This window comes from Haemaphysalis longicornis, unplaced genomic scaffold, assembly GCF_048455015.1.
Source record: "Haemaphysalis longicornis isolate Haplotype H1 unplaced genomic scaffold, Haemaphysalis longicornis Haplotype H1 scaffold_7, whole genome shotgun sequence".
In the NCBI taxonomy this organism is placed as follows: domain Eukaryota; kingdom Metazoa; phylum Arthropoda; class Arachnida; order Ixodida; family Ixodidae; genus Haemaphysalis; species Haemaphysalis longicornis.
The window spans coordinates 87,158,702-87,184,273 of NW_027526422.1; the positions used below are offsets into that span (position 1 = coordinate 87,158,702).

At 45.2% G+C, this 25,572-nt stretch overlaps 1 protein-coding gene across 2 annotated transcripts in view; it reads left to right on the plus strand.

Annotated features, from left to right (window-relative positions):
- Positions 1-372: 372 nt before the first annotated feature.
- LOC144146043 (dermonecrotic toxin SPH-like) overlaps positions 373-25,572 on the plus strand; it is a 42,416-nt gene continuing 17,216 nt past the window's right edge. Inside the window, exons 1-2 of one of the 2 annotated variants that reach the window (XM_077677966.1) lie at positions 373-505; positions 16,834-17,071. In XM_077677966.1, the coding sequence (XP_077534092.1) occupies positions 458-505; positions 16,834-17,071 (286 nt within the window). In that variant the 5' untranslated portion in view covers positions 373-457. Of the gene's footprint in view, positions 506-1,393; positions 1,554-16,833; positions 17,072-25,572 lie in introns of those variants that run through there. The other variant, XM_077677965.1, reaches the window with a different exon arrangement.

Genomic DNA, 25,572 nt, shown 5'->3' on the forward strand with positions numbered 1-25,572 from the left:
GCAATCTGGCCGCAAGACTGCTACACTGCGCAACGGCGAAGACCAACACACTAAACGTGCCTCCTTGTAGCATTTCATTATTTGCTTCAAAAAAAAAAAGTCGCATACCTGGATAGTGTCGGCCACGGCGGCCGCTTTTCTGATGGAGTCGAAGAGCAAAAACGCCCTTGTGTACGAGATTTCGGCGCACGGTAAAGATCCCCAGGTGCTCAAAATTAATCCGTAGCCGTCCACTACGGCGCGCCTCATCGGCTGCGTTGCGTCGGCGCGTTAAACCCTACAATCAATCAAATGATTCTAGGGAAGCTGTGGCGTGTGCCAGTTTGCTTGCTGACGTAATTCATGCCATGAGACTAAGAAAGAAAGCGATGAAGGCGGTGCTTTGGGGGCGTAGCAGGAGAGATGGTGGTTGCAGTAATTCGCACCAAAAGACTCAGAAACAAATACGAAGGAAGTGATGCAAATGCGATGTTGCAGCAAAAAGATCCTGCGTTTCGCCTTCAAAGTGAGTAAGCAAAGTTATATGCCCCGAGTTTTTTTTTAAGTGCGAATGCACTTTATGAGCGACCCCAAACCATCCACCGCCGGCGGCGGCGGCGGCGGCGTCCGCAGTGCTCCTGTATATTTAAAAAAGAAACAGCATCCGGCGCCAGGTTTCGATCCGAGGATTTTGCGGGCCGCAGCCCAACGCTCTACCGAATAAGCCACGGACGCGACGCTGATATCGGTGTCAGTAACGCTCCTTATATCTTTAACGCATTCAAACTACGTCGTCAGCGGCGTGCGTTGGCGACTCAGCGGCGTTATAGCGGCTTGATAACTGCGTGGTGTACACGTGATACTACAAACCCGATGGAAGAGATGGAAGAGAAGGCGGCGAGGCGGTGGGCTGCGGGGGCCGAGCGCAAGCACCGCAAGCGGGCCGACAACCATGCATTCGCACTTTCACATTCTCCCCCTCGGGGAAATGCGGGGGAATTTTTATTTATTTCGAATTAGTCGTGCAAGCGGAATAAGAGCACCGCCCCTGGTTTTCCTCTGGGGCTCCGTTTGATGGATAGAAACGGTTAAATTTGTCGTTTTAGAAAGGTTGAGTTTGTCGGGGCGTAAAGCGGCGGCATCAACTTTTGAGCGAACTTCATTTTAGTTTTTGAACCACGTTCACTCCGGTTTAGATTTTAGTTTCACCGGTACTTGTATGCCAAGGGTAGATGTAGAGATGCATGCGTGCGTGAAAAGAGCAAAAAAAGGAAACGGAAGCTCGATTTCATACAATGCGCTTACCTCGTCATCTACGATAAAGGGACGACGGAGCGGCGCTATGATGTTTTTTGTCATAGATATATTGTTTTTTATTAACAAGGCAGGTGTGCCTTGTTGGGAAATATTTTAAAGCTAGCTCTGCGGCAAATACAGCCCAAGCATTTCGCTCTTTCTATCGCGTGTACTTAGCGCACAAACTTCGTGGAGCGATGGCTGCCTTACGAACGGGAAAAATATGCTCTTGGAATGCTCTAATGTGTCTTACACTACTCCAAACAGCAGTTCCAATGGTAAGCTTCTGTACTTTCTGCATCTTGTTGTCGCGAGAATTTGTTTGTTCGTTCCTCAACACATGACGTCCACGGTGTGAGATAACTGCAATGCAAACTCATCCATGTCACTTATTACGCCTTGGGAAGCGGAGAACGAAACAAAGAAAAAACGAGGCGTAATAGCATGCATCTTCTAGGTTGTTCTTTCTATGAGGATTAGGATTGTTCTTGGCGCCAGTAACAGAGCGCCATCCTTTACATATCCCGAAGACCACGCATTCTTGACAATTAAGGTAACAGAGTGGATCCCGAGAGATGGCTCTAGAAGAAAGGGAAGGCCAATCACACGATGGAGGGATGAAATAGGTGAATTCGGTGGCCAACAGTGGACTAGAGCGCCGCAGAACAGGACTGGTTGGCGCTGATTGGGAGAGGCCTTCGCCCAGCAGGGAACCTGGTTAGGCTGTTGATGATGATAGTTGAACATTGTAAAATTCTTACGGGCTGGAGTGCATTCGGCAATTACTTTCCAGCAATTAAAAAAACATTCTCGGGGTCATTAAGCCTGTTTACATGTTTTTAAAGGCAAAAAATTGCAACTTCATTTGGCCATACTTATCAAGGATTTTTTTATTGCTACGTGATGCTTGTGACTCTTTCTTCGTCTTTTGAAGCGAAATATTTTGACGAGCAGACGGGGGTGGCCTTTCACACCATGACTTCACCGGAATCATAGTTCTTTGCGGCCCTTTGCACCTGTTCTACTCGCGTGCCTACACGTTCACCTTTCATGCGATATGACGTCAGCGCCGCCCGTACTTCTCAAACTCTTGTTCCGCCACTCGCAAAGAGCTGAGCTAGAGCGGTGGTAACCCACAAGTAACCTGCTCTGGGGACGCGGGCCAACAGTTTGTTTTTACTTATTCTTTTAACAGCGAAGTTAAAAAAACCAAGAAATTGCCGAGCGCTCGTGTGCGCGTGCCTCGCGACGATCGCCCAGCGTCCCCTTTGCACGTTTCTCAATCCAAGAATGCCCAGTGAGGGCAGATTGGCCAAGATTAGCCCAAAAAAAAAGAAAAACTCCAGCGTTTGCCGTAATCGTGACGACATTTGCTCGGAACGACAAAAACACGTCATAGCGTACGGTCCTCTAAGGTGATGTTGAATGATTATCCCTTCCAAAAAAAAATAAAGCTCGCACCTATAGCAATACTAATGGAGTAAAGGTCGTTGCGGCAGCAAAGAAGGAGCAAATCGGCTGCAATCGTGGACTTGATCCTTCGCGATGGTCGTGATGGTTGCGTATACAGCTTCGCTACCTTCCAGTCTTGCGCGTTAGTGTGGGCTTCCTTCGGTTTTTAACGGGACATGAAAGTGATTTGTAAGCATTCTGTGTTTACTTGCGCAAAATGTAGCCTGGAGTCTCGAGGCCATGTTTTGACCCCTCTCATTGCATTTATGCGACGTTATTTAGTATAAAAGATCAAATTGAAAGTGCCGTCCTCCTCTCTGCATCCTCCTTGCGGATTTCCCATGACGTTTCGTATGACGCTCACTCGAGGCGGCCTGGCTTGACTGCGCTACAGCGCGGCTCACCGGCCCTCCGGTAAAGTAAGTCGGCCGGCAACCGGCGGGTAGTCGCAATTTGTTCACTCAGTTAAAACTAAGCCACGACACGATTTGTGTCTGGATGAATGCGTCTTTAGTTTATTAATATATATGCTGTATCAAGCTTAGTAAAGTCTATAAAGTCAAAGTAGCTCCACACAAGCTCACATGTGACGCTTGCTGACTGTTGTGCAAGTAGAAAACCTAAGGCCAGTCAAAGGCGGGAGAAGAGTCAGCGAAGTTAATATAGGTACTAGGGTCTATTCTCGACTTCACACATTCACGGTGAATTCGCCATGTTTTTTTTTTTTTTTTGCTCAAGAAAAACATAAGCAATCAGTGACGTGATGCACGTATAGCTTGACGACGTGCAGTGTAATTTGACGCTTAGCTTATAAAGACCACAACCAAACTCTCAAGGAATGTGCGTAAAAAATATAAAAACACTTGGCATGTATTATAAAAATTGGGATGGCAGCTGAGGCTCGCAAGAGAAACACATTTCTTCGGGTAAAAATTGGCGTAAACACCAGAAAGCCATCAAGTACTGTTGGTTTATTTATTTTTTTATTTTTTTATTTATTTATTTATTTATTTATTTATTTATTTATTTATTTATTTGTGAGAGGGTATTACGTCGGGGGGGTTACATAAACAAAAGTACAAACAATGAACGCCAAAAACGAAAAAAGGGATAAAATTTCAGATCAAATACAGACTAAGGTTGAAGTATATATTATAACAAGTATTTGGTAATGACAGCAAAAATAAAGCAACGAATAGGCAACAAATCGTTCGAATACCGACAAGTATGCAGTGAACAGCCTATGAAAATGCAAGGAAAAATAATCAATACACTTAATAATGAAAAGAAAACAAAGAAAGCATACACTCAAAAACAAATAAAAAATATACACTCCCTCGTCACACCACAAACAAGCTGAATCAAGGTAAAAATAGTACATATTTGCTCTGCACATTCCAGAAAAGAGGGGGGGAAACAATTAAAAGAGCATAAGTTAGATGGTGTCAGTATTTTGAATTAGTTCTTGAAATTTCGTGGCGTCGTCGTCTGCGTTAATGTGCGATGGTAGATTATTCCAATCGATTGTGGTACGTGGAATGAACGACCGGGCAAAAGCAGATGACTTACAGTTTACGCGTTTAACTTTGTAGGGGTGATCCAAAAGCGAGCGAAAGGCGGGTGTTGAGCTAAAGAACATCACACAATCTTTCTTACCGTGTCTACTTATTTCTTTCAATCGCTTTTAGTAACATAGTCGAGCTCTGTGCTTCAATGCAAGCTTTCTCACGTTATCAACTCCCCGACCGTAACCCTCCCCACGCTATCGTCTGCTGCTATGTTACAAGTTTATGGAGTGATCACAGACTAGGCTGCCGGGACCATCGGGTTGTATGACGCTTGAAGGACAGCGAAACGGTACGCCTGATAACAGCGGAGTCAACCGATGCCACCGATCCACTCATTCTTCAAGCTCGAACTCAATCATCGCTCTAATGAATAAAACAGATTTCTTTGTTATTTTTCTCTCAAATTTCATTACGTGACCCATCATCTTACTAGGAGGAGTGTGAATGCAATGCGTTAAATTCTTTGTAATGGAGAGGCTTGTACTGCACTCCTATGTTACTGTTACGCCAAACAAATAATTGCACTTCTGTTGCCAAATCTAACAACAAAATACGAGACGTTATTTTTATGCTCCGTTGTCGCTTACTTAGAAACAGTCAGAACTACTATTCCTCGAGCCAGAACACATTTTTAAACCACGCCTCGTGCGAAACTGCGCCAGCTGAAAATTCACGAGGATTTCACGGCGCCGATGTTCGGTGAAATTTTCTGCCCTATTTCACGGTGACGGCAACCGTCATTTTCGAGCTGCTCCGTAACAGCACGTCCCTTTTACGCAGGCTGAATTTGCCAGTGTGTCGCGTAAGCGTTCCCGCCAACTCTTTACATTACGTCACGTCTTCTTAGCCGATCACAGAGAGGGCGTAACCTGCAAGCCGTATTATTGTTGAATAGCAAAGACAGGCCTACGTTGTTATTTCCACTGCATTTTTTCTAGTTTTCACTGCCGGCCAAGAAATGTGCGCTTTCGGTAGAGAGAAATCAGGCAAATTTTCGAACTGGTGCCTGTAAAGGTCTTGAAACGCCAGAATGACGAAAGCAGACACAACTGCTTTATAAACCGAAAGCACGTGAGCAAGGCTGAAAGCCAATCAGACAAAGCTTCTGGCAAATTCACAGTTGACGGTGAATTTACGCCGTTTAGAATAGGGCCCCTAAAAAATAAAGTCAACCGAAACTTTTATGTTAAAGTGTAAACCAAAGGTGCGGAAAACAATTTTTGCGCTGGGTGCATTATCATAGCGTTCAGCAGCACAGCCACACAATTTCGATCTCTTTGCTGCCTAAGAAATGCAGTCGTTAGAGATAAGATATTCGTGGGAACTTGCGAAACGCTTACTTAACCGTTATTCGAGAAATAGTATTTTAGGCTGATGGGAATGCTGAAACAAAAAAAATAGACAGGCTATAAGATATATATTTTGTATTTTCGCCCCGACAATGCTGCTTGTTTGGACGAGCGGTCTGAAGCACTGGGTGCAGTGATGTTCCACGATGGGGAGAAAAATTCCCATTTCTCGTTAGAAATTCCCTATTTTTAGCGTTTTTTTGCCTGCAGGTTTCTGAACAATTCTCTGAAAATTTCCAGCTCATAGATCTTTCAGTGCATTCCTGTTTCGATTTTGAGCGTTAGTCAGCGCCACCTACGTCTACTCTGCGTAGCATTCCGGACGCCGACGCTGTTTAGAGAATCAGCTTCAGCATGAACTAAATTCCATTAAATCTCCCGCTCAGTAGCATTTGACTGTGAATTTCACGTTTTATACGAAACTGCATCTTTAAGATCACGGTAAAGCTGTAAGTAAGACTGGCCGTATGATGATGAACAAGAAATTGTTGGGTAATTCAGGTAATTTTAGCTCAGCGCCGAGACTGCTAGCGTCATTTTTTGTTGACAGTATGCGGATTAAGGCGCACCTGAAATACTTTTTTTTTATATCGCGCAGCAATACATGCAATCAGCCGCTGCCGCTTCACGCTTTACTAGCTTTCTCGTGCACCATTCTTTCGCATATGCTCCCTCCTATTTGTAAACTGGATTGGATGTGGTCTTGGATGCTTGTGGTTTACGGCAACACGACTGTGGATATTTGAACATAAACTTGACAAAATATTAAAGGAACTGTTTAAAAGAAAACACATAAATGATGAGAAGTCCAGTTAACTGATAATATTTTTCCTTCTTACTCCACGGCTCTTAATCCCCTACATCTATTAAAGATTCTCTTTTTCTCTTTTGGCCAGAATTATAGCCGAAAATTCCTCGAAAAAGATAGCTTAGTAAAACTTGTTGCTGGGCTAGTTGGTTCATGATCATAAAAACTGGGATTAGCGCTTTAAAGAACAGGACACACGTAAGAGAAAATGGACAGGACTGGCGCTACTTCAACTGATTTATTGACAAGCTACATCTTCGCATTTATACAATGACAGACTCGATCATGCGCAGCGAGAACTATTTGAAGGACAACTCCCAACCAATCATCGCAACAAATACAAAGATAACCGCAGCCATAAACACTAAGTCATACAAGATAAAAAATCCAACTCAGAGGAAAAAAGGGCAACGGAAGTGTCACTGACACAATCAGTACCAAATTTCTTGATGTAAAACGCCTCCAATATTTCACGCGCGTTTGCATCGTGGCTTCTGCCCAAAATGTTAATCTCACTTAGCCGTGCGACACAATCCTTACAGTTAGCGCAATGCGCAGGCAAGTGCGCTGTCCCCCCATTCTTAATTGCCAATTCATGTTCCCGTGCTCGATCATTAATACACCGGCCCGTCTGGCCGATATAGGCCTTCCCGCACGACAGCGGAATCTTGTACACCACGCCGGTGCAGCACTTCACAAAAGGCCTAGCGTGCTTCTTGTTGCAAGCTCGCTTCTGCGCGGCCGAAATGCGAGGGCAGAGGGCAGAGAGCTTCCTGGGAGCGGAAAAGACCACAGGGATGCCGTGTTTCGTTGCCACCTTCTTCATGTGGTGGGAAACCTTGTGCACGTAAGGCACCACTTCAGGCCTTACTGTCTTGCGCACCACATCCGCCCTTTCCTTTCTTCCGCCCCTTTTTATCTTCTGCAACAAGGACTCAGCAACCGCTGTAATAACCGAGCACGCTGTAAGGACAACAACCTGCAGCTAATGCAAGCCGACAAAGAGGGAGGTTTTGTTGTCGTGCCGAGTGGGACGTTCTCGGAAAAAGCGTCACAGGCCGTAAAGAAGAACTTTGTTCCGGTGAAAGCAAGTGCGATGCCTAGAGTCTGCACTCACGAGGTCGTGTTTTCATAAAATGCACCAATCCTTCCAAAAACAGGTGGAAAGATTGATTTTAGCAGGTTTTCCGTGCTCGGTTATTACAGCGGTTGCTGAGTCCTTGTTGCAGAAGATAAAAAGGGGCGGAAGAAAGGAAAGGGCGGATGTGGTGCGCAAGACAGTAAGGCCTGAAGTGGTGCCTTACGTGCACAAGGTTTCCCACCACATGAAGAAGGTGGCAACGAAACACGGCATCCCTGTGGTCTTTTCCGCTCCCAGGAAGCTCTCTGCCCTCTGCCCTCGCATTTCGGCCGCGCAGAAGCGAGCTTGCAACAAGAAGCACGCTAGGCCTTTTGTGAAGTGCTGCACCGGCGTGGTGTACAAGATTCCGCTGTCGTGCGGGAAGGCCTATATCGGCCAGACGGGCCGGTGTATTAATGATCGAGCACGGGAACATGAATTGGCAATTAAGAATGGGGGGACAGCGCACTTGCCTGCGCATTGCGCTAACTGTAAGGATTGTGTCGCACGGCTAAGTGAGATTAACATTTTGGGCAGAAGCCACGATGCAAACGCGCGTGAAATATTGGAGGCGTTTTACATCAAGAAATTTGGTACTGATTGTGTCAGTGACACTTCCGTTGCCCTTTTTTCCTCTGAGTTGGATTTTTTATCTTGTATGACTTAGTGTTTATGGCTGCGGTTATCTTTGTATTTGTTGCGATGATTGGTTGGGAGTTGTCCTTCAAATAGTTCTCGCTGCGCATGATCGAGTCTGTCATTGTATAAATGCGAAGATGTAGCTTGTCAATAAATCAGTTGAAGTAGCGCCAGTCCTGTCCATTTTCTCTTACGTGTGTCCTGTTCTTTAAAGCGCTAATCCCAGATTTTATGGTCCTCGAAAAAGGCAGAATTCCCTGCACGAAACATCACCGACTAATTCCATTGTTTCGCAATGAGCGAGTTTAATACCTGACAGTACTATTTATTTTTACTGACATGCAGTATATATTTAAACTGCCCCCACCCCCACCCCTAGTGTTCATTCGGGTTATGCCGCTTTGCTCGGCGCCGCTCCAACGTTCATTTTCGCCATCGCCGTCCCCTCTTTCACAACTGTTATTTGCCGGTATGTTTCACGTTTAAGCACGCGCACATAAACGGTTTCCGGTTTATGCGGGCGCGTGTGGGCAGTGGAGGAAGTAAAGGGAGGCTTGCACGCGAAGCTATAGGTTTCATGCCCTCACTGATGGCATGTCCGTTGTTCTGGTGGGATGTTTACACGAGTGCGTCGAAGAGCGGAATGGTGTCTTCGCTGGGCGAGAGCATTTGGTTGTGCGTTACACAGACAGTAAGATGCCTAGGACTAGAGGCGGAAGCAGACAGCCCCATGTTTGTTTGCTAGAATAAAGCTCGAGTCCTTCATATTTTAATTCAGCTAAATGGCTTGGTAGTATGCTCAATCGCAAATTACAAATGTAGTTTGTTTCGTGCACTCCGTCAATTGCGTCCACCTTCGCAGGTCATCCACCTTCACGTAATGGAAGGGCACTAATGTCTTTGTACTTGGTAATGTTTTATATACTGAATTCCCCATTCAGTGCTGCAACCTTCCTTCATTGCTCCGCGGCCGAGTTGGAAGAATGAGTCCACACTGACAGATCACGCTCTGGCGAATTCTCGTTAGCTAGTGAACTTTGCGAGTCTTGCTGGCAGGTTTATCTGACGCATTCTACAGCCGATAACACGGCACCAGCGCGGTATGCGGATTCCTGAGATATCGAGAATGCCCGACCAACAATGACGTCACATACCAAGCGTGTTGTTTCACGGAACCGAAACCGAAACGGGTTTGAATTCCACTCGTGCACATTGTCCAGCCACATCGCAACTGGGATATGCGTCACGGCTGTTAGTTTTTGCGGCCGCCGCAAATGTCGCATATTTTTTCTTCATTTCGGGCTTCACATATGGAATACAGCTTTGTCTACCGGATAAACTATAAGGAGTGTGTTTATTTGAGCCCATCTGCGCCATGCAAACACAAACAGAAGTTTGGCAAATTCTCTTCAATGTCCATTAAAGAGCAGCGGCCATTTGCTGCACAGGATAAATACAACAACAACGCAGTTTTTTTTTTCAAATAAAATGTAATTACCAGGACAATTCCACTTGGTTAAGGCAAGACACAAGCGGAGCTGTATCAGTAAACAGAGAACTAATACTTCTGAGAGGACCTACAATCAAATACTCATCGGGCATTTAGGCCTGATGATGTGTTTTTGAAGGTTTAGTGAAACATATGAATTTTGTACTGCTACGACGTGTTAGCATCTCTGTATTACCTTTTGTTTCTTGGTCTTTTAGTGCGCCTTACTTCGACAGGCCGACCGGCCATATTTCTCGTGACAGCTTCGCCACGAACGACTTGACCCTTTAGAATCCCACGGGACCGATATGGGATCAGCAAGACGCCCTGCAGTTAGCCATCGACCAAACGCACGAATACCATCAAGCCCGAGGCCTACAATGCGCCGCACAGAAATCAGCTCTGCTTACATTAATCTCCGGAAAAACCACTCAGACGAAGGAAAGCATCCCTGAGCCAGAACTCAAAATATACAGCAAACCAGTTCCCAAAGTGCCCATCGCCGAATTTTAGGCCTTGTGATTCTCAAAAATTGCTCAGGACTGCATCCCATAGCTCCTCGCAACCGTACTCTCATTCAGCTGTTGCATCTCATACATCGTGTGTCAAATAGGAGGTTTGGCTTGCTAGAGTCGGATACCCCACGCATCATACAAGATCCATCAGCGGAGTCGCATATGGTACGCCCTATCTCGCCCTTAAAACCACGGAGAAGGAAAGATTGAATAATTCGGCAATTTTACAAACTCGCCTCAGAATACCATCAAAGACATCAACAAAAAAGCTGCTCCAGTTGGGAATACATAATACTTGGGAGGAGATAGTGGAAGCGCACCACACCTCTCAGCTCTATACTGCTTTAAGACAGCTAGGATCATGCAAGACCACACGGCACGTGTCCATTGCAGATTTGACAGCAGATTCGAGTTATACCTATATCACGAAACATGCACTCTGTTCATAACAAGGCATGCCGCATCGCTAGAGGTATATTCATGAATACAGTGTGGAAATAACCCAACATTATGATGCAGTGACGCAGCCGTATATCCCAATCAACCAGCACACGCCGTTTGCGTTATTAACGTGGTTGGTCAGGAAATGACAGCTCTGACTGTACGCACAACCTCTACCGAAGCTGCAGAAGAAGTTGCGATTGCCTTTGCTGCCACGACCAGCAATGACTTCATTACAATGCTGACTGACTCGCAAGCGGCATGCCGAAGTTACCAACGGGGGCACATTACTACACAAGCACTGAACATTCTCAAAGCAATTTCACAGCTGCCTGAGATGGAAACAGCCTGGGTTCCTCGGCGTAAATCTCTCGGCGGTAATGAGGAGGCTCACGCCGCTGCCAGCGCACATACACCCGGCCATTACCCGAAAGGGAACGTTCTCCGCTGTCATCAAACCGGACCCACTTCTCCGGTATTCAGACACCCTGGCACATTATAGGCTTGGCAGAAGAAAATTCCCGCCACCTCATCCACGCTTAACCAGACAAGAAGCCACCAAACTTCGGTGATTTCTGACAAATTCCTATCCCCACAGCACACTCCTTCATTCTATATACCCCACTCATTGCCCCTCCCTCTATAATTTCTGTCCCACGGCCGGCATCCTGTACCACCAGGTATGGGAGTGTCAACAAACTCCACACCTACAACCTATCCCCTTCACATCCATTGACCAGTGGATGGCTCTTCTGGCCTATCCGGACCTTGAACACCAGCAAGACTTGATAAACAGGGCTTGGACGGCAAGTTGCAGCCTGAGTATCTCGGAGTAGGGATGCCCTACACAGGGCCAGCGTCCTGCTGTCAGCACTTACGCTCATCAATAAATGCTTATATTCTCTCTCTCTCTCTCTCTCTCTCTCTCTCTCTCTCTCTCTCTCTCTCTCTCTCTCTCTCTCTCTCTCTCTCTCTCTCTCTCTCTCTCTCTCTCTCTCTCTCTCTCTCTCTCTCTCTCTCTCCAGAATCAAATATCTCTACTGTGACAGGCGTGAACTCGTTCTACTCACGCGGCGCACAATAGGCTCCCTATATCGTTCCACTACTTATAACACGTCGGGATAGCTTCGAGGAAACGCACTCGGCTCCTGATTTGGAGAGTTCGAATTGCTACACAAATCCAAACGTGTTTCTCTGTTACCTTTTCTGGCGCTGGGAGTTTTGGGGCACGGTCATTAAGAATACGTATCTGCTATAATAGCAAAAAAAAAACAAGAAAACGCAGGAAGTCGGCATGTAGTGTCACAGTCACGTGCTATCGCATTTTTCCAACAACATGCACGGTGATTTGGACCAGTATATTTAAAATTCACGTAATTGAGGTTAGCGCCGGGAGCAACAGCACCCTGATAAAAGTGCGAAGTAGCTTTAATATAAGAATTAACGCGACCATGATGTTTGCAGAACTTGTTTTAATGACATTAGTGGTACACCTCCCCACAAAAAAAAGACTAAATCCACTATACGTATTATGAGCAGAATAGTGTATTTGTTGCAAATAAACGTAGGATATAAACACGCCCCCATAAAACGCCTAATGAAGTTAAATCAAAATTCCACTGCATTAACTACTCACATTGTATTCAGTCCCAATTGACTATGAATACAAAGTCTGTATTGAATCTCCATAGCAAATTCACAGCCGAGTTTCATTTGCCGCTCAACATCGAGTCTCAATTGAAAAATGACCAAGGTTACAGGCCTGTTAAGCTTTAATAAGCTATCTGCTGGGCATTGATATTAAATGTGCAATTCCCAATCTAAAGCGTGGACAGAAGAACTCCAAAGAGTCTGCTGTTATTTTTAATTAAATCGGTTTTCAGCAGCTTTGTATTCTGAGTTTTCGGTATTGAGTTCTCAGAGAATAAGGCCAAAAAAGAAGCTAAATTAATTGCTTATTCTATTTACTAGACAAGCTTCCTGCAATTTTACTGTATCCGTATTCAGTTCCTGGTGACCTCTATTCACTGGTTCAAATAAAAAATGCCGTACTCCGCACGTGAGTTAAGCACCCACAGTCGAACAACAGCTCAGAAAAGGTAGCAGAAACATGTGCCGTTATTCCATTTGCGCAAGAAAAGAGTGGGACGTGTGCTTTTTTTGTTTGTTTGCCTGGCCCTAAGCCTGCTGTACTTCCGACAAAAGCATTGCGTGCCGGCTCGGCTCGTGTGCAAGCCTCCAGCGCCAGCTTGAAACTAGCAGTCTACAGCCTGAAAAATAAAACAGAAAACACACAGCACTTCCTGTGAATTCAAGCAAGAGGAAATTGTTGCTGTGAAAATTCTTGAAACAAGAGAAATTTCAAATTTTATGCTTCCTTTATTCAGTGCCGAGTCGTTTAAGCCCAAAAGTTATTTTTTCCACGCCCTACGCATGCGCTGTGGTGGTTTAAATCTCATCCTGACGAGAAATCCTCTTATGCTACCTTTCCGCATTAAGCCTGCCGAAACCGAGGCCCTCGCTGCGCTTTGCAAAATAATATGGTTGATTTGAGGGGCTCGTTGAGGAAGCACAGAAGGAAAGCTGGCAGTCTAAAGTATCAAGGGAATTAAGCATTTGTTTACTGCGGTTAGTGAAGTTAACCATTTAAATGTTATGTGGGAAAGAAAGTGGATAAAAACATGCGTACAGAAAGGGGACCGAGTCCACGCCTTCCAATATATATATTGTACAGGAGAAGAATGGTGCATGCACTAGACACAGCAAAACACCGGTGGGCCGGACTCAGCAGCCGCGAAAGCAGCGTCGATATTGACAGCTGAATCGAAAACACCGCCGACGAAGACGACAGGCTCGCGTCTCCGGACTTGCTCCATCTTGGATCACGCTCATTAAAAGCCGCTGAAACTCCGCCCCAGGACGATAACCTGCTGCTCCTTCTGGTGAGACTGAGCCGCAGCCTGCGCCTATTTCGACGCCCATCGTCTGCTCCGGTTCAATTCTTCAGCGGGATCCACCATTCTTCGCTGGCACAGATGAGCAGGATGTGGAAGACTGGCTCGCCACGTACGAAAGAGTAAGCACCCACGACAACTAGGAGGAGAAAGTGAAACCCAACAACGTGGCATTTTACCTGCCGGGTGTGGCGGAGTTTTGGTACGGCAACCAGGAAAAGCAATACTCGACCTGGTCGACATTCAAACCGACATTTTCGGAAGTTTTTGGTCACCCTGCAGTGCGGAAGCTCCGCGCGAAGCCGCGCTTGCGAGAACGAGCACAGCACGCAGGTGAGAACTTCGCCAGTTTTATCGAATACGATGTGGATTTGTGCAAGAGGGTCAGCGCCAGGATGAGTGAAGAGGACAAAATCAAGCACATCTTCGAACCACGTAGGTGTCCCAGACCTCCGAGGAGCTCTAACACGTCGATCATTTGGCCCGGATATGTCGGGTCCCTTACACGACGACATCGCACACCACCCAGCGAAGGGTGCCCCTTCGCCAGAACTGTCCAGCAGCAGGTGACTGATGCCATTCCATGCTCCTGCCAACACGCACCTGGGGCCGGTTCGCTCATCGGTGCCGGCATCACGCAACCCCCACCAGCTGTTGTTCCGCGAACGCACGTGACCTCGGCAACCTCGGCGCGAACGCTACCTGTTGCCGAGCCTCTAATCTACGCTTACGCCATCTCAGGTCCTTTGCTGAAGCCGTCTTAAGACCACCAATCGTCCCGGTCATGCCGCGACAGCACACTGTGAGGCCGCAGAAAGACTTACGTATTCCGGCTACCCGCCGGCTCCCCCTGTGTTGAAGAGGCAGCCACGTGTACGGCCCGAGCCGTCATTTCGGGACACCGTGCGTGCGTGCGTGCGTGCGTGCGTGCGTGCGTGCGTGCGTGCGTGCGTGCGTGCGTGTGTGTGTGTGTGTGTGTGTGTGTGTGTGTGTGTGTGTGTGTGTGTGTGTGTGTGTGTGTGTGCGCTGATATAAAAGCAAAGGGATAACGAAGTTCATTTATTTAAACCAAAAAAAGGTGGGACGCTGGTGAAAAGCAGACACTTCACGTTCGGAATGCACGCAAGCGGGCTCACAGGCCCAGCATAGACGGCCCCGGGACCGCCGGTGACGCATCCATTTCTCAAAATACCAAAGACGAGCTGCGTGAGTACGTAACAGCTTGAAGATCGCGGCTGCTGTCGCCGTGAAAAGGGCAAAAATTTCATCGTGAAGTGGCAGCAGGCGTAGTTTCGCTTGACGCGCAGTTTAAAGCGGTTTTGAAAAAATAGTACTTTTGGCTGTTTCCAAGTCAGCCATCACGCGGAATACAAATAACGTGCCGTATTTTGTTTTTATGTTTGGCCGTAAAATAATAATTATTTGTGTGGCGCAACAGCAACATAAGAGGGCAGTACAATCCTTTCCATGACAAAGAGAACCCTATGCATGGCATTTATCCACACTCCTCCTAGTAAGCTGTTGGGTCACATGATAGAATTCAAGAGAAAAAAATGTCAAAATAAAAATCTCTACATTCATTCGGGGTGCAGTATAGGCGACAGTGTAATAATTTTTTTTCTTAACGCCATTGCTTTATGGCTGACCGGGTCGAGAGCAGACATCCAATTTGTGCAAGTTGGTTGAATTGTTGCTTGTGAACTAACCATAATTTTAGTGGTCTTAATTGTACAACAAGCCGAGTCAATGTCATTGTTGTCGCATCTTCCTCCCCTCGCCAACCCAGAAATTTCGCAAGGGTCCGTGGCCTGCTGCCTCCCACTTTGCACACGCCGAAGGTGGTGAGGGATGAAGCCATCATGTGGTTTCAAAGTAGCCGCAAATGGCCGAGAAAAATGTCAAGCATTTCGACGCACCAATGAAACGTGCGTGCTTTCAATGAAGCGGGCCTCGCCGATTAGATAAAACGGCGTTCAACGGCTTCGATGAAATGGCGTTCGATAAAACGCCGTTCGATGAACTGTCCGTCCCGGACCCGGAAATAAACGATGGTAGAACTTTGAAAAGCAAAGTTTCGTTGAATCTCAAAAGAAAAGATGATGCAGTGCTTTGAAAAGTAGATTCACCACTGGAAATCATAATACAAAGTTTGCATGTAGGTTTGTTACGTGGTCTACGGCTTCGGAAGCTGAAGGTGTTGATTTTTGAGGATATGAAAATATCTCATGCGTTTTTCTATCCCCTGTTAACAACTCAGGGAATCTCTGTTTAAATTCCTTGGTTCTGTTTAAACTGGAAAACCACCTCAAAGTGCACGAGCACGTCATATACCTCGCAAGGCCGGCTATACGTTGCGTTTTAACATATGTAATCTTCAATAACGCAACCGATACAAATAAGAAAATGAGGCATGATTGACCAGGTCTTACAATTTCAGACAATTCTTCTGCTATTAGTAGCACTTTAAGTTATGGCAGGGAAACTTAAAAAGGTTCGAAATATAACCAACGTACATATTTCCCCACGTTGTTTTAAAGTACGATAATTTATCTTCAGTCTTTATAAATGTATGGACACTCTATCTTGTAAAGATTAATGGCAGAAATGCCCACAATGAGTTGGCTCCACGTTTCCGTATTTCTTTTCTTTTCTTTTACTGTATATGATTAAACGTTATGTTACTTATCTTTTGTTTTTGTGTTCCTGCCTCTCATTGATCTCGTTCTTCCTAAAATGTGACTACAGCTACTAAAATTCACCAGGCTCTATAAACAATTCTTTTAAAGAATATTCTACTAACACGGCCTTACTTTTCGTAATGTCCCCTTCCGAATTTGATTACGCCATCTTGTGTTTGCTCTTGTCCTCCAGATTCAAGCTTATTTGAAATAATAACTTTATTAATTTTCGGAAGCTCCATTAGTGTTACTTGTTTGCAGTATTTGCACCTGTTTTTCTTTCTATATCTATGCCCAGATTGAGCTAGTTTATATATATTTGAGCTAATTTATTTAGTTTATTTATTTAATTTATACATATCTGAGCTAATTTATAGGTTAATTTATAGATAAAAAGTTGCAAGATGCACCTTTTCAATGCTATGCTGCTCCTGCTGCTCGCAGTGGCCTTTTATGACTTCCGTCGTTTTGGCGAAATTGTTGATATCAACAGTGACTGTGCTGATTGAAACATGCAGCATAACGGTTACCTCCCGCTTTAACAGACAGTGGCTGCGGAACAGCGCCCCTTCTTCGTAATCGGCCACATGGCGAACTCGGTGGATGAAGTGGACAGCTTTGTGGAGAAGGGATCAAACGCTGTCGAAACGGATGTGCGATTCACCGCAAACGGAACAGTGACACGTGTCCACCACGGCTTTCCATGCGACTGTTTACGGAACTGCTCACGTGAGACGGAATTCACAGAATACTTGGAGCACTTGCGGAGTGTCACCAGCACTGGTAAGTTTCTTACTACGTTATATATATATATATATATATATATATATATATATATATATATATATATATATATATATATATATATATATATATATATATATATATATATATATATATATAGTCTGGAATCAAAAACTCACACAGAGCGCGAAAAAATAAGGTCAGTAGAGACAGAGACACACGAGAAGGACATCAAAAATAAAAATAAACGTTTACTGACGTTTCAGGGAGAGGACGGAACCTTTTATATATATATATATATATATATAGAGAGAGAGAGAGAGAGAGAGACAAACTAGAAAGACGTAGAAAATAGAAATAAGTTTACTCACGTTTCAGGGAGAGTCTCGTTTGTCTCTGTCTCTACTAACCGTATTTTTTTCGCGCTCTGTGTGAGTTTTTATCTTTTCAGACTATATATATATATATATATATATTTGAAAATGATGTGAAGACAAGATGCAAAACGCTGGAGCAAGGTTATAGGCAACAGACCAGTGCCAACGTTTCAAGAAGCAGACTTGTCTTTGCAAAGGCATCAGGGAACTTTTCCGGTACACTGTATAAAGTATGAAATGAGTTGGAGAGAGAAGGGGTTGACGATGGGGAAGCAGAGTGTCAGATACAGTCAAACCTGGCTATAACGAACCCGGATAGAGCGAATTGTGCTATATATCGAACAAAAATAATTCAGTTACGGAAATACATGGGAAACATATTCCTTATAACGAAGTTCACATCCGATATATCGAACTCTGCGTGCCTAGAATGGCCGCCGAAATGCATGGTCTCGGAGCGGCGATTGGGATGTGGATGGGCGCGACCACGGAGCAAGAGTTGCGACTTAGACATTGCGCCTCGCACGGAGCGACATGGCGCCCGACACTTTCCGTAACTGTTTCCGATGCGCGGGATTCACGACGGAACCCGCGCAGTCAGCGAGTTCGGACCAAGACAGCAGCATCGGTGTACTGTAGGAAGAGCTCCCCTACACTCCCGATGATCTCGCGAGTGAAAGCCGTCCTACGCTTATAATGAAGCGCTTTCGGCAGTCAATGTGCTCCGCCAATGCTTCTTAGATTTTGAAGGACGCGGACTCGAACTGGTGCCACTAATGTTTCGTGTGCAGAATGCTATGCTAGTTTAAGCCGCCAAAACGAAAGTGAAAACAAAAATCACCGCTTTTTTCTTTGCAAAGTTGGCAGTTCAGGCGGAAAGTAGCTTTAATACTTGCAATAAAATGATTATTTTGGGTATGGTAACGGCTAGTTTACTGTGTTCGTTTTTGCATGCGGGGATGGTGGAGTTGAGGAGGGGGAGGGGGGCTCCCGCGGATGGCGAACTTGTAACGATAAGTTCGTTATAGGTGAGTTCGGCTATATCGAACGGTTATTGGATATATCGAACTAATCGCGGTGCATATTGCAATTCGCTATAAATGGGTTTGACTGTAACGATCGCTTCGAAAGAAGTGCATTAGCAAGCGAGAAAGGGGGTATACTTCCTGTGAAGTGACAGCCGAAGGAGGGGAGGGAGGGGTTAAACGAGATTCTCTGAAGGCCCGGGGGGAAGAGGAGATGAAGGGAACAAGAGATGAAGGGCGTAAGGTGTCCTGTGGTGATGCCGCGTGACCTCCAGCGCAAAAGACTCCATCCTTAGAACCAGCCCTCCCCCTCCTTCCTCTGGCATTCCCGAAAACCACAATAACCAAAGCTATGTCCTCTCAAATTTAGCGTGCATACTCGGGACACCAGCTGGCAGCCGTAGGTTACTCAGCATACGCTCGTTGCCTCACCGAAAACACCTGGCATGCGTTGCAAAAACAACGGAAAGCGGACGAAGTATGTTCGCTGACGAAGAGGACGCGATGGACAAATTGGAGCTCGTTAACCTCAAACTGTGCGTGCTCTCGATAATGACGGTAACCTCTCTCCAAGTGACGGTGGCCCTTTGACAGCGATAAAGAAACGTGGCTTGTACTCTGTTGGAGCATTCAGAAAAGTTTGCGTTAAATAAACATGTCAAAATATTTTTTGTTATTGCGGAAGTTTGCTATTCAGCATAAGGGGAAATTAAATGTATAGATACACCCCGGATTCCCGAAGGAATCGGAGCAGGGGGACATGATGTGGTCCTTGTATCCACGCCATGAAGTCTGGAGGACGTCCGGGGCGCGGGCCGCAGGTGGCGATGTGCACATCGCGTAGGCTTCGCAGAGCAGGGCAACTCCACACCAGGTGCTCTGCTGTAGCCTGGTCAACTGGAGCGGGGCAAAAGGGACAGGTGGAGTTGAACGGAGCATGGTATTGAGGAGGCCAGGACCTTGTCACAGCTGGCATGAGGGCGACTCCCAGGCGAAGACGTCTGAGCAGGACCTCATCTTGGCGAGACAACCCGCCAGGGAGATTTGTACCGCGCGGGGGTAAGAGAGCGCGCGCGGTGCGCCGTAGACGTTCTTTTGCACTGGCAAGGCGAACACCGTTTGGCGAAGGTGCAAGAGGAGCTGGATATTGCACACGCACGGGGTGTGTGCCGGCATCTGCAGCCTGCATTGCGGGGTGGCTATTCCGTTGGCGCCATGACACGCGCACACGACATGGATAAGTGTCCATTATGTCCTGGATTTCTAGCAGAAGTTCGTTGGACGTGAAAGTTTTACGAAGCTCTCGAACAGCTGCCGACAAATCAGTGTAAATTGTACACTGTGGTGAAGCGTGGTTGATTAGCAACGATGTGTGTAGCAGGGCATCCCGCACTGCAAGGAGTTCTGCCTGCGTTGATGGCCACTTCTCCGTTGTTATGTAAGTGCAGGTCACTGGATCGGGAGCCACAGTCGGGCAGAGTAGAGCCGTATGAAGTAAGGTATCGGAAGCACTGGCGTCGACAAACATCAGCGTAGACGAAGGGCTACCAATCTCCATAGAAGGCGGAATCGGAGCACCAACTGTCCGGGGATGAATACGGGCAACAGGTCGTGTATCCGTTAATTGGTGGAACTTCCATGGGGGCCGTATATTGGTGTTTGATATATTTGCTGTGATATAGAAGCGGCATCCGCGACTGCTAACAAGCAAAAACCTTCTTTCGTTACACTTCGCTCTAAGCAGGTGCGTATCATTCGCATTTTGAATAAACACGCGTAAAGGCAAACCAGCGACACACATTAGCGTTATGACTCATGAAAACTGCCTAGTAATGGACGGTGTTGAGCTAGTTTCCAGCATGCGACGCAAAACTTTGGGCGGCCTTTTTTAAACTTCATCCACGACGATCCTGTTTGTGCAATACTATAAAGCGCTGGCAGTTCAGATATGAATTACTTGTGGAAAAAACTGGGAACGCTTTTTACCAAGGCATTTAGGCTTTTTCAAAGTAATTGAGACATGTATAGAGGCCATCAACTGTAAACAGAAGTTCATCACTGAAACTATACACGGATTCCGCTGACATCACTATACGCCTCGAGCTTCGCGATCGCTGCGCCGCCTGCCGCCGCTTCTCTGCGGCGTTGACGGGATGTGCGCTGCGTGGCTGATAGGGGCTCGTGCAGTTTTTTGGTTCTGTTTCGCTTCTTTTTGCCTTTCCGCGCCCTAAAAAACCTTGTTATGATGACGTCTATAATCAAAGAGTACGTTTAGGTCACTTAAAAAGCAGCTGCGTCTTCGTAGAGCACGCGATCGCCTGCAAGAGCCACCCGCGGAGGCGGAGTTCTGCGCGCATCGTCGCCGCTATTCCGGGAGTCGGAGACAGCATATGACCCCTGTCCCCTCCAAATACATCAGGCACAAATGAATTGTACTGTCGCCTCGTTTAGACCTGATACTGGCACAGGGAGAGGTTGGCTTCATTTTTCAGCGTGGACAACGAATGCGGCTTCGTTTCGAATATATACGTCGCAGAAAAATATGTTTCGGGGACGTTATTAACCAATCACGGACAATAACTTATGCCTTTTATAAGAATATAAACCATGCGAAAATGTTAGGTATATTTCAAGCCTGTACGTCATTAAATATGTCCACACACATAGCAAGAACCAAGGCACTCTAATATGAAACCACGGAGAAATACATGCTGTGCAAGTGCGGAAGAAACATAATAGCTCTAACGGAAAGGGAAAAAAACATACTGCAGCTTCTGATATGCTAAAGACGTCCGTCGAAACTAAAGCCAGGTAGGGCTCACCAGACCAACTATACGCGAAATACACTGCTATTTCGCAAGACATGGGGGGGGGGGTAGGGGAGGGGGACGCTGTGTACAAATGCAGAGCGGAATCAAGCAATGAACGTTTTAGTAATCACACACACAAATCTCGTGTTCACTGTCGTTTTGTTTTTCGACTTCAACGAACAGATGATCGTTCGGCGGACGCATTTTTGGAAGTATACAGGGCCGGAAGGCAGTTCACAAGCGATGAAAGGTGTCGTTGGAAGAGTGCGGTATGTGATAAGGCCCTCTGATTTCAGTTTCTCCTTTATTCTGAAGACTCCCTGTGCCATGTGACGATATTTCGAAGAAGCGTTTAGTCGCGTACGCCGATTATATTCTAAGCCCGTCTGCGCGCTGCTCGCAGAGGGTATACGTAGCACATGGATGTTTGCGGGCCCTCACCTCACGACAAGACGACTCTTTGTCGTGTGCTGATCCCCGAGTATAATTCTGCATTATCCGTCGTACTTGAGTTCAATATTCCCGCAATTAACAAACACTGGATTCTAAATGGTGGGCACCAATATATGAGTTATGATATGGGCAAACGTAACTGGCGTGGCGTCAGGTATCAGTGTTCCGCTGAATATGTAAGCGCACAAAATTGATTTACATCGTAGTGTATACCCGTAGCATGAACATCTGAGGAACCGGTAGTTACGGAGACGCTGCTAGTAAATTCAGGGTAGTGTAACTACAATCAGGTCCATGCAGACGCCGGTTCCGCGGCGCTGGCCTGTGACCCACACCTGGCGCTTATACAGACCGAATATACCACACTAAGATCGCGTCAGAAACATTTACACTCTCGTGAACACACCCAATTTGCGAACAGAGTGACTGCTCCACAAAAAACATGGATTTCCAACGCCCGCAAACAATAAATCTCAGTCGTGAACATGCCGCAAAAGCAGCGGCGACAGTGGGGAGCGGGACGGAGACTCCCGCGCCTGCTTTCGAAACGGGCCGCTAGGAGGATTTCAGTGGCGCCCCTACAGGCCGCGCTCGAGGCGTATAGCTGCCATGTTGGTGCACTGTGTGCACGGCTGAAGGCTGCGGGATTATCTTTCGCTCCTATCTTGAGCAGAACTGAGCAGAAATCTGGGTCAGAAAGGGCGGCGGCGTCTTCACGTGTGGAAGCCATACATACCTGTTTTTCGGCATTTAGCACTTCCGCAGTATGTCCCTATTTCGAATAGTTTGCTTTTAAAAATAGGAGTGTTTCAAAACTTCTCAAAACTTCTCGAAACTTTTTCAAAAAGCTTTTTGAAACTTCAGAGCTTTTCAAAACTTTTCTAAGTTTTTTAAAATTACTTGTCTTTTAAACCGGCTTTCTTAGCAATAAGAGATGCTATGATGCCTTGCGATGACACTAACGAAATGTATGGGCAATTTCATGACGTATTGTCCAGTGTATAGCTGTAGAAGCTACAAATCACCAGCGCATCCTTAATTGGATGGATCGTAGCACCCCAAAGCTTTTCCGCACAAAAGAATACAGGTATCATAAGAATAAACAAAACATGTTCAATGCCTTCTGTAAGAATCAGCACGTGGATTATGGAAATAAATCTTTGGCGTTGATACGTTGATCAAAAAAGGAGTATTACAGTTTTATCATAGCAGCTAGTAATCTGAGTTCGAAGAAACTGTGAAAAAGAATTTATTCAGTTAATAAAGATAAAACTAAGCTCCCAAAGTTTCCAGATATTTCCGTATACGGAGGCTGAAATTCAAGTCTGCCGAACAAGTTTAATGAGCGTTTACCAACATTGCTAGAAATTTGGCGCTTGAGCTACCCTCCTGCTGTAATGGAAGACTTCCGCTATATCAAGTACTCTTTTTGCATTTTTTTGCGTTACTCCTAAGGAAGTAAGCAATGTAATGCTAACACTACCAACTGATACGGCGGAAGCTTGCGACAGGATATCACTAAATCTACTGAAACCTAATCTCGACATGATCTGTTCTTTTTAAACTAAAGTATTCAATACTGCTTACCACTCCAGTAAATACACAGATTTGCTAAAGAAAGCCGAAATTACACCCGTTTACAAACGTGGCGACCGGAACCCGTTAAGCAATTATCGATCAATCTCATTGCTTTTTATATGCAATTAACTTTTGTTCCGAAAAACTATTAGCAAAGCGAATTATTGAGTGTTTAAAAATGGGATCTTTTAACATAAACACAACACGAATTTTGCCCGAACAAATCGACTAGCATAACGGTGACTTGCGTTGCAAATATTAACAATAGCTTGAATGAACATAAAATTGTTATCGGTGTTTTCTTCGACGTAAAGAAGCTTTTTATTGTGTAGATCATGAAATACTGACAAACAAATTCGAACGCTACTGTTTCCGTAACAATACACTAAACTTTTTCCGGGGTTTCCTAGAATCCCGTCAACAGTGCGTACAGGCAGACGCAGAGTGGTCCGACTTTCTTTCCATAACGCATGGCGTCCCACGGGGCTCCATACTGGACCCTATTTTATTTTCACTGTACATAAATAATATTCCACTTTGTATTTGCAGCACGCAAACAACAATATACACTAAGGACACAGTGTTACTAGTTTCAGAGAAGGAAATTAAGCAAATAGAATCATCTGCAAGTAAGACACTGAGCAACGAAGCAGAATGGTTCTGGGACAATAGACTAGCATTAAACGTATCCAAAGCTAACTATATTATATTTTTATCTCCAAACAAACACACTACAAAAATAAATCTAAGATTATCCTGTAGAGTGTCAGCAGTTGAATCTTCCTACTACATTGATGTAACTTTGTAAAAAGTAATACATTATTTAGCGCATATAAATAACATCTGCTCTAAGCTGCGTAGAGCGATAGCATTTCGCCATACGAACATTAAGAACGTTAATTGTATTTCAGTATAATTCTCTGTCATGTAACTTACGGCATAGAGTCGTACTTATCCATCGTATCTAAACACCGTCATGCCATTACAAAAAAAAAGCTGTCTGAATTATCACTTTTTCGTATTGTACGGAGAATTCTGCTTCAGTCTTTATAAAGCTAGGCATTATGCCGTTCATAGTCCACAAAGACTACAAAATGGCCTGATTATCTACGGAAAACTGAAAAATAACAACCCTCTCCCAAATTAATCATTCACGGCCCCACTAAAGGAAACCAGACACCAAGCCAACATAAACTTACACATTCCACCTGACAAAAATTTTCATGGTAAGCGCACAATAAACTACATTGGCACGAAAATATGGAATAGTGTTTTCATCATTGTAACGCAGAGCCCTAATTTATGTTCTGCGTTAAAAAACATAATGGATAAAATGAATTTTTACCTTTTGTAGAATCATTCCCTGTAAATATTCCAGGCCTGATGCCTTAATTGCATAAATAACGTATATTTTGTGGTAACCAAACTAGTTTCTACCTTTTGTGGAACATACCCATATATAGTATTTAGTGAATCATGCACATTTAGTTTTTCCCTTTAACCTTAGGTGGTGTTGCTCTACTCAGAAATTGCAAGCGTCCAATAGCTTTGCTAAGGGCCCAGATGTTTTTGACGTACCAGTGTCTTTTTCTGTACAAATGCGTGAAATAAAATAATTTAAATTGAAAAATATTAGCCATGCTGTAAATAAGTGCAAATTGTAGTATACAAATTATTTGTGAGAATTTTTTAACTAACTTTACTAGAACTAGTCTAATCTTAAATACCGCAAGATTACCGTATGTTCAAGAAGGTTCTGAGCCACCGCTGCGCACCTCACGGCCCTGTAAGTATACAGCCGGCACAACTATGAGTTTTGAAGTACACTTGAAGTACACTTGTAAATAATAAATTATAATAAATTGTTTGCTACCATTATTTGCTAAGAGTATACCATGGAAAACGCTAATTTTATTTGCATTGTACCCTGTGTTTCGCAGACGGATAAACAGTTCTTTGCCACTTGATAGTGTTGATGGCACAAGGGAAAACTCTTCCGAACTATATAACTGCTTTTTTTGGTCAATGCGCAACTATTTATGTTGCGCATTGAAGTTACTCACGAAACGAACTCGTTCGTGCCGCTTTGGTTAAAAGGATTTTAATGTTGGAATTATCCCCTGCACTTTCTGTGCTTCGTCGCTTAAGCGGGATTCACACGACGGAGAAACCCTCTCACGGAGGCGGACGGATATGTGACGTCAACAGCACGTGACCGGATTATCCGGCCTGGTGGCGCATCCCCACGTGCGGAGCTACGCCGATTGACTAGCAGACGACAGCGCCCAGGAACAGGT